The sequence below is a fragment of the Coturnix japonica genome, chromosome 5 (genome assembly GCF_001577835.2).
Source record: "Coturnix japonica isolate 7356 chromosome 5, Coturnix japonica 2.1, whole genome shotgun sequence".
NCBI classification, from domain to species: domain Eukaryota; kingdom Metazoa; phylum Chordata; class Aves; order Galliformes; family Phasianidae; genus Coturnix; species Coturnix japonica.
This window is the reverse complement of record NC_029520.1, coordinates 48314472-48330266: the sequence shown is the minus strand read 5'-3', so window position 1 is coordinate 48330266 and position 15795 is coordinate 48314472. Positions and strand designations below refer to the sequence as shown.

General features: G+C 37.6%; 1 protein-coding gene across 6 annotated transcripts in view; it reads left to right on the top strand.

Moving 5' to 3' along the window:
- Positions 1-15795, top strand: part of SYNE2 (spectrin repeat containing nuclear envelope protein 2) — a 156243-nt gene that overhangs the window by 72993 nt on the left and 67455 nt on the right. For all 6 annotated transcript variants that reach the window (XM_015865456.2, XM_015865457.2, XM_015865454.2 and 3 more), the window contains exons 55-65: positions 374-530; positions 2462-2617; positions 4282-4422; positions 4756-4938; positions 5515-5652; positions 6150-6335; positions 7224-7346; positions 8344-8526; positions 12165-12290; positions 14371-14562; positions 15045-15116. In XM_015865456.2, the coding sequence (XP_015720942.1) occupies positions 374-530; positions 2462-2617; positions 4282-4422; positions 4756-4938; positions 5515-5652; positions 6150-6335; positions 7224-7346; positions 8344-8526; positions 12165-12290; positions 14371-14562; positions 15045-15116 (1657 nt within the window). The remainder of the gene's footprint in view (positions 1-373; positions 531-2461; positions 2618-4281; positions 4423-4755; positions 4939-5514; positions 5653-6149; positions 6336-7223; positions 7347-8343; positions 8527-12164; positions 12291-14370; positions 14563-15044; positions 15117-15795) is intronic.

Genomic DNA, 15795 nt, shown 5'->3' with positions numbered 1-15795 from the left:
GTCTTCTACTCTTCTGAAAGTCAGACCTTGAACATTTTACACAATACAACTTTTACCTTAATTAGTGCCTTAATGAACGTTTAAGATTTACCTCAGATGTTCTTTGCAAAGCTGAAATTACAATCACCCTTCTGCATGCTTACTTTTCTATGTGGAAATCTTCGTTAGTGTCTTTTCTCTCTGCCATGGCTTTTAGACTCTAAAATGTTTTCTGGAGCATCATTCCTGATTGAATAGCCAAGCTGTCTGTTTTGATCTATCGGTTATACTTAGCAATATTTGAAGACTCACTTTCAAATAAATTGTGTGCTCTGTTAACTTCTACTCAGTTTCAAATCTAACACAGTGTATTCTTGCTGGAAATCTGTCATAGGTTGTATGAAAAGACTCAAGACCATAAGAATTTGGTACAGGCTGAGATTCAAGAGAGGAACAAGATCACTGAAGAAATAAATGCTGTGAAAAATGTATTACAAAATGCCCTGTCTGTGCTGTCCCAAGATGCTGTCGAAAAGGCAGCACAGCTAAAGGTTAGTAGCTGCTCTCTGACTCTGTGGGAATCTTTGGAATATATTCTCTTTTATGTTGGAGATAGAAATCTCTCCAAATAAAATTAGTTGCAAAGCATGTATATCCATATGCACACTGAGTTAAAGAGAATGAGTCTGGCTCAAAGGGATGCAACTGGCCTGCCCTAGAATTGGTTTGCACTCTTTTTCCTCTACCAGCTCAGTTAGTAGAAGCCTTCATAGACTGCTAAGAGATTCACAACCAGTTGTGTGCCTTTTAGGAATGACTGCTTAGTGTATACCCTGTGCATTTTCCTCCTCTGCATGCATAACCAGAGCAGCTTTGAATGTACTGGATCTGATTTTCCACATAAGTTGGTTAATCTGGTAACTGCTTTTTAGAAGCCAAATTGTGATCAGGACTGCAGCCCACACCAGCCTTAACTCTGCACCAATCCGGTATATTTTTAAATACGCTTTTATCAATTCAGTATATTTTTGTTAGCTTTCTTTGAATACTGGACTTTACAAAATGTTATTGCTACCAGTTCCAGAATCTGGGTTTATATGCATCTCTATATTTATTATTTCAATTATGTTGATCTTGATTTAGTTTTGTTTTATTTATATTATCTTAACTTCTAGATCTTGATCTAGATTTTATTTTTACTATATTTAATAAGTTATTTTTAAACTTCAGAATGTTAGCATTAATTTATTCCAGCCTATTTGAGCTCTATCAAACTAATCCCCAGGAAAAGCAAAGTGACTTTTTTAACAGGCAAATGCTTTCCAAGTAACCAACCTGTGATATGTGGGCATGCATTTGTATACAGAAACCCGTTTGCAGAGACATGTTTTGGACATTTTCCTTTGGACACCGGTGCTGTAGCTGATACTGTAACTGACTCTTGGAAATTTGAGTCAGGGAGTCCCTATAGCCCTGTGAATACTGGCATAGTGTTAACTGGTACAGCAGCTTACTTTGCTGTAGAATTAGGCACACGACTGTTTCATGATTTTATTTTACTTATTTATTTCGATCAGAGCCAGTTGTCTTGAGATGACAGGAAATGAATCAATTTCAGACTCTCACATATATGTTATGTGAACTGTGTTTGTATGACAGAAAAGATTCCCATGCAAAGACTGGGAGTTAACGGATAAAAAGGGTGTTAATTTTAATGTCCAGTGGGAGCTTTTTGCCCAGTAACATCATTAAGTTTTGAGTTTCTCAAATGACTGAATACTGAGAAAAGAAACCATAAAACAGAACTTTCCAACTTGAAACTCTAGAAAACCTTTGAAACAAATGAGTTTCTTCATTCTTTCTGCAGGAGGACTTGGGTCAGATTTTATTTCTAGGCCACAGGCTCTAGATAGTTGTTCAAGTTTCTTTTATCTCATAAAACCTGCATTCTTCATGCAGGACTGGAAACTACTGCTTTGAAAGGAGCCCGCTGTGCTGCTCTGCATAATTGCCTGAAAGCAGACACTTCAGCTTGAAATCTGTTGCTTTTTTGTGGCTTTTGTGTTGTTAATAATAATGAGGGAATGAACATTGGCTATTAAAGATCTTTGAAAGAGAAAATACACTTTTGGCAGAAGGGATGGCACAAAGGTTAACCTTTAATCATTGGTGCGCATTGTGTGATTACATTGTTATACCCATCAATAAATACCAGTACCTCAGTTGTCTGACATGAAATAGTATCAAGTTTAATTAATTCTTACAGATTGAAAAGCATCGTTTGATTAAATGAGTGAGTATTTCTTGGGCTAATCTGCTTGCAGAGGTAGTTGAAGTAGGATTTTTGTCACAAAAACAGCGTTTCTAAATCACACTCGTGGCAAGAAATATAAACCATGAGATACTTGTGTATGTATACATACATGCACGTGTGCTCAAGGAGTGGCTGAAAAAATCTCTGTTTCAAATCTCTGTTTCATAGGAAGCTCAGAGAGTGATTGATAAAGAAAGCCAAAATCTAAAGGATATCATGGAGAAACTCCGGATCAGATATTCTGAAATGTACACAATAGTTCCTGCTGAAACTGAAGCACAGCTGGAGGACTGCAAGAAAACCTTACAAGACTTGGAAGACAAGGTAATTGCTTACGTGATTTTCATACAGCAAGGTGGGATGAATCTTGTAACTACAAATTTAACATTAAAAAATCAATTAGTTTTTAATTTGCTTCTTTACTCTTGGTGAAAAGGTGTGCTGGAGAAAAAACTCCTAATGTTAACTGTCTTGTTGTAGAATAAACTTCCAGAAAGCAGAATTAACTTGTCTTTCTGTAATGGCATTCTAGCTTTCTTCTAAGTAAGGTAACATAAAAATGAACATAAAATGTACTTCTGATGCCACGCATTTTGCGTGACAAATACTATAAATTCAGGCCACTAAGAATTACTGAAAGTAAAATCCTGCCCTGTGAATGACCAGAACGCTGACAGGTCCAGCCTGCGTTCATATTTCCAGCTGTGTCACACTGCTCATGTGTGATTCTGCTTCGTGTTTTTGCTTTAATTTGCAGGAAGAAACTACGTCTGCACACATCAGTAATTTTTTTTCATGCTGAATATACTTCAGGGTAGTAATAAGGGTGAAATGTTTGATGATTACCTTCTGAGTTGCTTTTTACACAAGGTTGTAGGTACGGTACATTGTAGGTGGGTTCATAAATTGTTTTGTGTAAGCAAAAGTACCCAAAGAGTTGGACTGTAGGTCTTTTTTCCTGTGCATTTATTTTAATTACTGTAGTTTTATCAGTACAGTACCTTAGAATGGGTATTATATTGTTCAGACAGTACCTGTCAGAATCTTTATAAACTAACAAGTATAAAGAAATAAAAGCAAATAATTTACTAAATAAGTAACAATCCTCATTTCCTGCAGAATGACAAGTATTTCAGAATAAGTAGTGACAAACCTGAATAGCTGGTGAACTAGAAATCTCATGTAACCACACAGCATACAGCTGTGCATTGTACACGTGCAGTTGGGCTCCACAAATCCCAGGCCCGCAGCACACAAAGAATTCACTATGATTTAACAAAGTACTGATAATCAGCTGACCATAACAGCTGGCAGGTTTTAGTGAGAAGAGACGTCACCTTGGGCAAGCAAGGGCTTTCTCACCCCCTGCAGTTCTTCTAGTTCATGGTAACCTGGTACCTCCTGGTGTCTTTCAGCTCTCTGCTTCAGCTGTGACTCAACTTCAGCATACTTGAGAGCTTCTCTCTTTATATTGGAAATTAGGCCCTTTGGTGTTTAGATTTGAGCAAAAAATGCATTTTTTTTTTTTTTTTTAGAGATTCACTACACATTGATGCTCCTTAGTGTCATTATTTCTTAAACAGAAGAAATAGTCAAGGCATGATGGGGCTGTTCCAGGCTTTTTACCACAAAAATCTGAGTGTGACCCTTTCCATGGAGCAGTAATGAGTGACATCTGCTGCAGACAAGAAAGGAGTCAGCTGAACACAGGGAGCTGCAGCACCTTACTATTTTTTGGTTCATGATTGCCAGTCATTTTAAGGAAGGAGAAATAGTTGAACAAGATGTGAGCATTCAGTCTGGTCACGTTGATGCTTCTCCCAGGAAATGTAATTCCATTCTGGTGTTTTTAAGTGACTCATCAAAAGAAACGTGAAGAGAGTTCTAATATTTTTAGTGAAGAGAGTTCTAATATTTTTAGTGAGGAGTTACACAGAAAATAGCAGATCTTTGTAATCTCTACTGTCGTTTTTTCTTTTCTGTGACAGGTTAGCTTTGAAAACTTGCAGAGTTCTCCTCAGTATGTGCTGAAAGGAAAAGCGGAGACTATTAACAATGGCCTTCAAGCTATTGAAAAGATGTTGGAACAGAAGAGTGAAAACGTTGCAAAAGCCAAAGAAGTTCAGAAGGTAGTTTGTCTTTTTATTTATTTGTGGGCATTGAAAGATTTTTGGTTGCTTTTACAGAGCCTGATTTACTAAGTGTGTAAAGCTGCCTCCATTCATTCTGTGTCCTTAATAGAAGAGGTACAAGCAAGCAGTTATGTGATGAACATTTACCTTTTCTTTCTCACAGGAAAATAGGAAAATGCATGCTTTTATTGCTGTGAATCACACTGGCAGATGCAGAGTGTTCTGTTCTTGTTATATCAGTTCAGAAAGCTTTGCAATTCCACATGCTCAACAACAAGAAGAAATAACTCTTTGTTATTTTTCTTTTGTTTCTTCTTTCTTTACGTGCAGCAAATCTGGGATATGCTGGACCTTTGGCATTACAAACTCAATGAACTGGATGCAGAAGTGCATGACATAGTAGAGCAGGATTCCTGCCATGCACAGGACTTGATGGATATCTTAATGACCCCTCTTCAGCATTACCAACAAGTCTCACAACTGGCCGAGCGCAGAACAGCCATTTTAAACAAGGTAGAGGCAAATGTAAACTTTGGATTTTCTCAAATTTGAAGAATTTGTGTCATATTAAAAAAAGAAACAAAAGCAATAGCAACAAAAATGACAAAAACCAAAACAAAACAAAGGCTTCACACAAAAGGTTCTCAAATAGATGAAAAGCCAAAAGCAGGTGTGTTGACTTAACGTAGCTAGGAATTTCTGGAGTGACAAACATTGCCTCCAGTTTCCAGTCCAAAGAACCAACTCTGCGTTGTGGTTGATATGAGTTAACATGGGCATCCATGTCCCTGGATCAACAATGTTACAGTTTATGATACCTCTGCCAATGAGTTATCCATTTAAGTAACATTGCCACCTGAATCATAACAATGTCCCCATGAAATGTAAGCCCACAGATGCCAGAATTACTTTTGTTTAGAAGATGAAACTGTTTCAGAAAAATTTAACTCACACTTCTGTATTTCACCATACTAATCTCACCTTGATACAACACATCCAGTTTGCTTCAAGCCTTGCCCATAGGTGTGTTTATCCTAGACTGTAAATAGAAATGTATTTGTGCCCTTTTGTAAAAACATCATTTCCTAGGCTGCCAACAAGATGGAAGAATATGATGAACTCTTGAAGGACATGAAAGTTTGGATAGAAAACACCAACAGCTTGCTAAGAGCAGATGCTCAGAATGACTCCGCAAAAAGACTACACAAGTACACTAATGGCCTTCAGGTAACTGTTCTCTTTATAACTAGTTAGTTTATAGTTTATAACTATAAAGATACAGTTTTGCATTTTTCAGTCTTACTATTATAAATAATTTTCAATAAATACTTCAAGTGAAAAATGGTTACAGTTTGAGGGCATGAAATAAAGATAGGTGCTTTTTGGTGTCAGACTTAACCATCTTGCGAAAGTGCTGAAATGTAGTACATCTCTCTTCCAAAAATATATGGCAGTGTGCTTGCTGCACGGCTAAGATCATTTTTTACTTCTTGAATATGTACAGTTCTGTACCTATTCTCTATTGTGCACATGATCCAAATCTAGGATGTAACAGTTTGGTTTCATTAAGCACAAAGTGTTTTAATCTGAACCAAGCTTTTGGAAATGCATGCAGTGGTCAGTGATATACAGGAAATTAAACCTGATTCATTCCGGTTCATGTCATCCCTGAACTTTGATGTCACCAGTGATGGAGACAAACTAATTTCTTATTTTGTCTGTAGATGGCTTTGGAAGACTCCGAACAAAAGCAAAACCTCCTGCACAGTGTTTACTTGGAGTTGGAGGAGCTAACGCCTGTCTTTGAAACAGACAGTATAATGCAGCAGCTGAATGAAGCAGAGGAGGAAGTAGCAATTCTACAGCAAGAAATAACAGAGATTCTTCCACAGATCCAGCATGTGGCTGATGTAAGTTTGGTTGATCTGTAAGTTTTTTGCTTTTTTTTTTATTGGAGAATAACAGTGTTATGAAATACAGCTTACATTGTCTGCATATGTCTTAGTTTCAGCTGGAACAGAATTGTTTTCTTTAGAGTGTCTGTATGATACTTTGTTTTGGTTCTAGGAGAAAAACTATGTTGATAACACACTGATATTTATAGCTGCTGCTAAGCAGTGTTTTATAGAGCCATGGCCATTATTGCTGAAGGGCCCAACGAGCTGAGAGGAAACAAAATTGGAACCATTGCCTGCTGCTATATAACTGATGACTATAAACAAGATAGCACTATACTCCTTAGAAGGATTGGTCTCAGGGCCCTAGAGTGAGGGTGAAATCCCCATGGAAGGCGGTTCCCATGTCTCAGCAGGATCAGACAGTCTCTGGAGACCTTCTAAGATCCCTTCCAACACAGTTTTTTCTTTGACTGTTGTCATGAGTGTTATCTGGGAGCCATACTGTGTGCAGACACATTTTCCAGCTGAAATAAGTCTTCATCTAGAATGCATAGTAGGACCTGTTTCTTAATGGTAAATATCAACAGTGAAAAAGTGCATTCTCATCAGTAGTGATTTATAATGTGAATTTTCAGGGGAATTTCAGTTCCATACTTGGGGTTTAAAATTGACTAAGTGACCATAGATTATTACTTCTTTTAGATGTTGTGACAACACATAGTCTGTATAACTAGCCTTTTGGTCAGCAGCACCTGTTAACATATTCTGCATATGCTGCATTTGTTTTTTAGTATTTCTTTTCAAGTTTTGAATAATTGCAGAAATTCACATTGATTTGTGTTTTTGAAGGGAGTTTCAAAACTGTACTATCTACAAACATTCCTTGTTTCCAAAATATAGGAGCTGGGTGCCATTGAAGCTCATGTAAAAATGTTTGAGAAGGATGTAATGAAAATGAAGACAATTTTATCATCAGAAGATCTGTTGGAACTTCCTCCTAAAGATCAACTTAAACATGGACAGGTCTGTGAAAACTCCTATGTGAGCTTTTTAATGTATGACTTTGAAATGTCAGTATTACATATATTCTAACCCTCAGGTCATTGACAGTTATTACAAACATAATTTCAGCTGCACGTTTACAGTAGACTTCTTGTGAATGAATGAGAGAATGAACATCTCTGTTCCAGTTGTGGTTATTTACATTAAATCTTTTTGAGAGGGAGTCTAACAAAAATATTAGTAAGAAAAGGGCTCAGGGCTCTTATTTATTTAGTTTTCCTTCTGAAGTTCTCAGATTTTATATTTCTTCAGGATAACAAGGGACTTTTGAGTTGCTATTGGATTCTGTTCTTTCAAAGCCGATCACAGAGCCTTCCACAGAACATGTACTTTGTATATTATGTAGTATGAAATTACACATATTTCTGTCATCCAAAACTGGCAAAGGTGATTGTAAACTGCATCCGCTCAGAGTGAAGGGTTATGAGAATCTGTCTTTGATGGAAAACCTGGCTTCAGATGTTTGTCCTTGTTTCTGTTTCTACTCATCACCATCTCAGCCATGTTTATCAGCAGTGGTAAAACTGTTTGCAGGACCTTTAGAAAAAGGTTAGCTTTAACATAGAGCATCTTATGGGTGGTTTGCAGGACGGAAAAGAGAAACCTGAGTTGGCTACAGTGGTAGCAAAAAGATTAGGCCATTTTTTAAACTGTCTTTGTGACCAAGATTCAGTACTTTTAAATGACATGCAGTAAGATGAATAACTACCCTAAATATGACCTTTTTTATCACTGTGCAATATTTATAGGTAGACAAAGCAGAACTGTAAATGTAAGTTATATCTTCCTTTTGCTTTATAGAGCATCACCATGGATTTTCATTTATTTGTTCTAAGAATAAAATATTTTTCCTTCTTAAATAGGAAACTCAAAAAGGCTACTCTTGCACATCATTGGTGTGAATCTGATTTTTTTACAGTTCACTGAATCATTCATCATCTATCCTGTATCCTAATAGGTTATACTTGACCATATTGGTCCGATGCAGAAGACCATTGTTCACATACAGTCCTATGAAGAAGCCCTTCAGCTACCAGGGGTGAAAAAACAACCTGTCTCTGTCTTCCTAAGAGCAAAACAACTTTTGAGAGAATTGAAAAAAATAGAAGAAATTACTAAGGAGCAAAATGAACTGCTGGAGGTAATTGATTTGCATTCATTTATGTTATTTTATTTCATAAGATATCACCTGAAATACCTTTATATTACAGGCCTGTAGTGCACCTACAATGTTTTCTAAGTAATGTTTTGGGGGAAATTCTGATTTTCTGTGTGTGCAATTGTGCATTAGAACATGACACAGTAGTTAGAAAACTGAAATTAATTTCAATTGGTTCATAATCTTTGCCAGTTTGGTTTCACAAGCCTACTGTAGTATAAAGCAGAGTGCTTTAGAGCATGTAGCTTCTTACTAAGCATTTTGGGAGCCAGGTAGACACAGTACAGCTAAAATGTGAGTCCCTGCCTTTTATTTTCAGATTGAGAAATTAAGGCATTCAAAGAACATTGCTGTTATCAGGCTGAATCAGCACAGGTTCTTGAAGAGAAAGTCCTGTCTCAGTAATTTGATCTCCTTTTACAATAAGGTCAACCACTTAGTGGACAAAGGAAAGGCAATGGATGTAATCTTTCTAGGTTTTAGTAAGGCCTTTGTTACTATCCCTCACAGTATCCTTGTGGACAGATTGTCCAGTTGTGAGGTAATGGGTTCATGCTACACTGGGTGACAAACTGTCAGAGTAGCAGAGCTCAAATAATAGTTGTGACTGGGGCTGCTGGTGTCCAGTCCTCTTCAACATTTTTATCAATGATTTGGATGCAGGAGTTGAATGCATCCTTAGCAGGTCTGCTAATGACAGTAAATAGAGAGGTGGTGTTGACTCCATGGAGAACATGGAAGCAATCTAGATAGTTTGGAGCACTGGACAATTAGCAACAGCATGGTAAAAGAGGTGATTCTCTCATTGTACTTTGTGTTGGTGTGGCCTCACCCTCAATATTGGTTGTAGTTCTGGGTCCCCAATATAAAAAGGATGCTAAGATATTTGATGGTATCTGGAGGAGGGCAACAAAGGTGGTGATGGTTTTGGAAGGCACATCCTATGAGGAGTGTGCTTTAGCTTTTGTTTGACTGTAGAGTGACCAGCCAGTTGTACTAGATTGTCTTAGTAGGCCCCTTCCTACTGTTCTTTTCAGTTTTAAGAGCACCAAGAGACAAACCCAAGCCTGCTACAGACATGCATGCCTGGGGTGGAAACTAGACAATGACTCTGAGATCTATATGATTCCTAACATCTTGGGGTTTTACTCTATATATCTTCTTAGGTCTGAAAAACAGATATGGTAAAACATACGTATTTCAGATAAAAAGTTACCAGATTAAATATTCAATAATTTTCAGAGTACTTATAAGCCTTTGGAATCCTGGTGCTTTGCCATTACTGAGTATTACTGTGAGACTTCTAACTCCTTTTTGTAGTGCACTAGGTTAAGGTTTAGATTTTTTGCCTTTTTGAAGCAGCTGTAACCTTTTCCTTTTTGCTCAGCATTTGCCTTTATTTTATACACTTCCAAAAATCTTTAGCTGAGTAAAATTTCTTTGTGAGAAAACAGGTTGGAACAAATTAGTTCTTTGCTGCAATGATACCCAGCTGTGCAAAAAAGACTTTCCCATTCTACTGAGTGGGTTGAAACCAGCAGTGCTACCATATAAGTCTATTGCCACCTAAGACATTACAAAGGATAAAGCTAATAAAGGATGCTATTTTTTAGTGCTGCATTAGAAAAATAGGAAGTATTCTAATAGGCTGAAGGCCACACAGGCTACCTTTGCAGATACATACCTTTTTTTTCCCCTGCTTTGTGGATCAGTTTGATGTTTTAGCATTTGGGTTTGTTTGCACGTATTTGCTATCCGTGATAAAATACTAGGAATAATTAAGTTTCAGTTTAGCATCTGAAGAAGTATAACACAAACAAAACCTGTAATAGGTACTGCAGATGCTTCAGGGTAGGGTTTTAGGAGACTTAATGTGTGTTGCCCTTTGTGTTTCTTTTATGGCCTGTTAAGAACCACACCTATCACTACCCAAACAATGTCATCAGGAAGAGGAGCTGGAAGCCACAATGTTTTACCAGATCTCTGTGCAAAGGAGTGGCAGTATTTGCATACTGGATGATGTACTGTTGACATTTTTTACTGTCTGCCCTCACACTCCTCACAGCAGGGACTGTTCCATGAGTAGATCTTCAACTTGATAGGAAAAACAAAATTTAAGCATGAAGTAAAGAGAGAGTCATTGCTTCTTGATAGAGATTCAGTCCCACAAATATGACATAATTTATGTTTTTCCAAGAAAAGGATAAAATAATATTTTCTGCTCCATGATGGAAAATAGGGAATGAAGGAGTGATCTGTAGCCAAGTGATTGCATTCACTTATTGGCCTCTGAGAGTGGAAATTGGAGTCTATATACAGAGTATTCTTTAGTTAGTCAAGTAAAACTGAGATATTTACTAATGAACAGTTATGAGAATTTGAGAGTGTAGGTATGGGTAAGAGACTCACTTTTAGAAGGACTTCTAGTTTCTTATGGAAGCTGAGCAACAGAATAACTATTTTTATTCCCCTCGTCTGATTCTTTGTTTGCCATTATGATTATAGACAACAGTTATTTTCCTCTCCAAAATGGCTTTTTATTTTTATTCATTTATTTATCAAAGTGGGAAAAATACTTCTTTCTGTCTTTTGAAACTTGTAAGTTAAAAAATAATAATGCAAAACTTTACTAACGTGTGGGAGCAATTGCTGTTGTGAAGAAGCAAGTGAACAAGTAATATTATTGCTCATAGACTGAGAGACTCTTTGCTCTGAAAGGCAGAGTCTGTGGGTGCTTTGTAGACAAGTTTTCTGCCTCCCAGGCTGCTCCCATGCTGCTATTAAGGAAGTATTTTCTTCTTCACTCTCTTTCGCAGTTGCCTGAGGGAGAGTCTATTGATAATCTGATTCTAAGCCCACAGGCTGGAAAACAAAGCCACAGAATGTTTTGCAAATTAAATGCTTTCACAAATTATTATTATTTGTATACGTAACAATTTCTTACTTACCTGAGACACTGTGATAAGCTGCGGCTGGAAAACTTTACTAATGAATGTGGGGAGAATGCCAACTTCTGTATGGAATGCTGATTGGTGAGATTTTGCTGTTGCTATCAAATGAATAAAAGTGAATTTGGCTGTTGATAACATATAATAGGCTTTCCCATAAGTCATGCAAGAAGAGGAAGCTCACACGAGGTGGAAATATTTATTTTATAGAAACTATTCAAATTGTTAGAAATTGTGGTTGGCTTATCTTCTGAGCTGCAGTTTCTACCTGGAGAGCACAGTTTATTTCTTGCCAGTGCAGAGCTGGCTGGCAATAACGACCTGAGCACCAATTAAAACAGGTAGGCTTTCTAACTTGATATGAAACCAACTTATCCTATAATTTCTCTTTATTTTCAGCTTCTTTTAAATTGTAGTAAAGGTGATTAAATATCTTTCACTTTGCAATTCATAGTCCTACTCTAGAGTAGGCAATGATATGCTTCCAGGCAGAATTCTTAACATGGTAAAGATGGAGTTCTGCAGTTAGCAGACAAACAGTTTCTTTTACATCTAATTACAGGAACAAAAGAGGTTTGAGCACTCTTTGGTGCAATTTGGTTGCATTACTGACCAGTTTTTTTTATGTCCTAGTTAATACAAAATTATTTTTAAGAGTTATTTTTTTCACAGGAAGCCGTGAAGAAAACAGAAGAATGTGAGCAAGAAATTGAAAAGCTGAAACAATTCCTACAGAATCACTTGGCTGAAAAGTCACATGAATATCAGCCACAGACTCAGAAGGCTTCTTGTCCAGAGGTGGGTTTCATATCACGCCCTAAGTTTATGACAGCGTGTAGCACTGAGAAATAGTAGTGTGCTTTCACTCCTTGCTCCAGTCAAGCAGGCAGTTGAATACTGTCGTGTGACTATACGTACATGACTTGCTCTACACTAAGAGATATAATTAGTATTAGGCTTAGATCTTCTAGGTTTCTTCCCTTTCCTTGTCCTTGCTGACAAACTCTGTTTTCATCAGCTGGTAACAGATGCTGGTTTGTTGCCAGCAATTGGCTTCTTTCTGTAATGGATGAATTGCTTATTTAATGCAAAAATAAGAAGTGTTTAAAGACAGCACTGCAGAAGTCAGGAAGTGACTAATTAAATTTAATAAGTATTTTTATGAAGTGCCTCTGAGATGCTCAGCTTTTTGCAGTCAGTAGCAATACAGCTAATAAACATACATTGTACTTATTTAATAACTATAATCACTCAGTAGTTTCATAAATACATAGTTGTTCTGCTCCCAGGTGATTGGATGTTGGATGCTAATACTAAGCATGACTCATTTCCTGGCTCTTACTTGTTTTTGTCTTTGAGCATAAGACTTTTTGTTTAATCTCTCTTTTTTTAGAAGATCTGTTTCACGATGTAGCATTTCATTGATAGATATGGCACTGGAATTGCCCATATTATTGAGGGCCTTCAAATGAGGGAGTTGTGTCAGTAATGATTTGGTTTCTTGCCTAGTTAAGTTTGCAAAGCAGTAGCTGATATCTGTAGTATAAAGTCTGCTCTTGCCATAAAACAAATAGGAATATTGTTCCTAGCAGACATTTATAAATACATAGTAAATTATCATAGATGGTCACTTCTTCATTCCAGTGACTTTTTCTTGCTTTAACCTTTGAAAGATTTTGTCTTCTGTTTTCCAGTTTATGAAAGGAAAAATAATTGTTGTCTGAGCAGAGTTTCCAGAGCCTTTGAAAATCTGCTGGGTTTCCTGCCTGCATCCTCCTAGTCATGCAGCCACAGTAGCATTGCTTATGGAGGAAGCTGTAGTTGAGACAAAATCCAGCAGTCTTACTGCTTTCATGTGTTACAGATTATTACTTGTTCAGCATTATTCACACCATGATAGAGCAGCCCCTGGAATCAGTGTCTTTATTATTTTAAGCTTAGCATCAAAGCTTGCTCTGATGGACAGACCCCATTCTGCAATGGGCTACTTAGCAGCTTCTTAGCTTTCTAATCAAGCCATAGTACTTCAGAGAGCTCTAGCACTTTCAGTAGTGAAGGAGGTGAGACATCTTATTCCTTTCCCCATCTTGGTCTGTTACCGCTTCTGCTTTCTTTGCTCACCTGGAAAACAAGTGATGAGGAAAAACCCTAGAAAAGGGCTCTGAAGGCAGAACACTGACTGGAGTAACAATTATGAACAAGGAGGGAAGCCAGAGAGATTTGTTTCCCGTTTGTTAATGCAGGGTTATTTGAATTGTTGTTTAGACCCTGCAGAACATTAAACATGTTCCTTGTACTTTCTAATGGACCATATGTCCCAGTGTCACATTCTAAGACATGGGATAATTCTTGTCCTTAGCTGTGTTACTGAAATCATCCTTTTTTTGTTGTTGCTTGCTTCTATTAGCTCAATTTCTGCAAAGAAGACTCAGCTCTGAATTACCCCTGGCTATATTTGCCTTCATCTAGGCTATCCCAGTTCTTCTGTGTCAGGTTTCCAGAAAAGGTGGTTGAAAGTAATATCATCTGCTTTGACTCACAGAGTAATGTAACTCAGCTACATTCCCTCTGTCCTGAGGGAAACTCATATTCCCCTGGCTATGTAAGACCTCGTTTGATTCATTTATTTCACATTTCCTTCCAGACTACCAACTTCAGCAGTACAGGTGGCAAGAGCCGTCCTGAGCAGAATCTGTTGCTATTGTTTTGCATGTATCAGGACAGTTTCCTGCAGTGACAATGGGGAACTGTCCCAAAGCTATGAAAAAGGGAAGAGGGCAGATAGACCCGTTCTCAGTAAGATGCACGGTGTCATTTATTGCTTTATCTCTTGTTTTACTAAGAAAAACGCATACTTACAGATGTTGTTGCTCCTTAGGGAGAAATGGAAGCAATAAAAGAAGAAATCATCAAGCTGTGCCAAAGAAAGGAAGATATCCTTACCGGGATGAAGAATTCAATGTCTGAGCTTCACCAGCGCTTACAGGAAGAAGTAGCTGAGCCAGAAGATGAGCCCACAGCCTCTGTGTTTGCGCAAACTGACTTGACTGGGACTGTTTCTGATGTGCAGGTGAGTGGAGCACCATTTTTGTGATCACTTGCCCAGGTGATGAAGAGGGAAAATATAAAGCCCTACTTTATCCAGAAGTAGTGGCCTTTTAGAGAGAAGCATCCCTGCAGCTGTGAAGCAAAGTTACTTCTTTCTTTTGTGCTTTTAAATGAACCCAGGAAGACTGGGTATGATACGTGACTAGGAGAAGGCAGGAAGGAGGTGTGCCTCAGGTTATTTTTTTGCATGAGGTGATTGAACATGGAGTTTACACTAAACAATCAGCAGCAAGCTGCTAGATGCACAGTACTACTGAGCACAGTACTACTACTGATAATACTAAATTCAGCAAAATAAAATCTATCCCAGTTATATCTGTGATGTCAAAACGTTACAAAATGTTGAAATATGTTGAAATATTTCTTTTAGGGTATATGCAAAAGAGCAGAGGCTTTTACTGTTTAAGTTGAGTAATTGGGCTGTCTCTTTTGTGTATCTTGTAGCTGAAGAAGAGAGGACTGATGTCCCTTCTGCCCTGTTTAGATGAAGAGTCAGAAGACTCTTCCCACAGCAAGGTGAGTTTGGTGTGTGTCTTACATATACAGCTATATATGTAAGATAAACTAGTTTGCTACAGGACAGATTGTGAAGATATGAAATAATTTAGAGTAAAACAAAGCCAACTTTGTTACACCAAGAAAAAGTACAAAGAAACTGTGCTTGAATCATTGTCAGTATTATACAGTAACAGTGGTCCTGCTTTTGATGGGATTACTTACACAGTAACACCTCCTTTATGCATGTGTTAGCAGCAAACATGAGCCTGAAAAACAAGATTTAAAAGTTGGTTTTCTTTTAGACAAAATCAGAAGAAATGCTGGTTAGATTGTTGCCTGGCTACCCACTCTTTTTTGGTGCAGTTTTCTTTACCTAATGGACTTGGGGGCTATTTTCTTTTGATTTTAGTGGACAGGAAAAGAAAGAGAGTGATTTGGTGGTGAGTTTTGGGGTTATTTTTTAATGTTTTTTTGTTTGGGGCTAGCATGAAAAAACAGAGTATACACTTGAGGTCTCTGGAGTGTCATCCAGCTGTTGTTCATCTGGCAGAGCTATAAAGCAAGAGAAGAGCTGAGATTTGGAAAACACAAGGTAGATAAACAAGGCAGAAAGAGAGCCAAGTGTTAGTAAAGGTTTGCTGTAATTTACATTGCCTGGAGGAATACCTGAGCTTTGTGTTCACAAGTTAATGCTGAG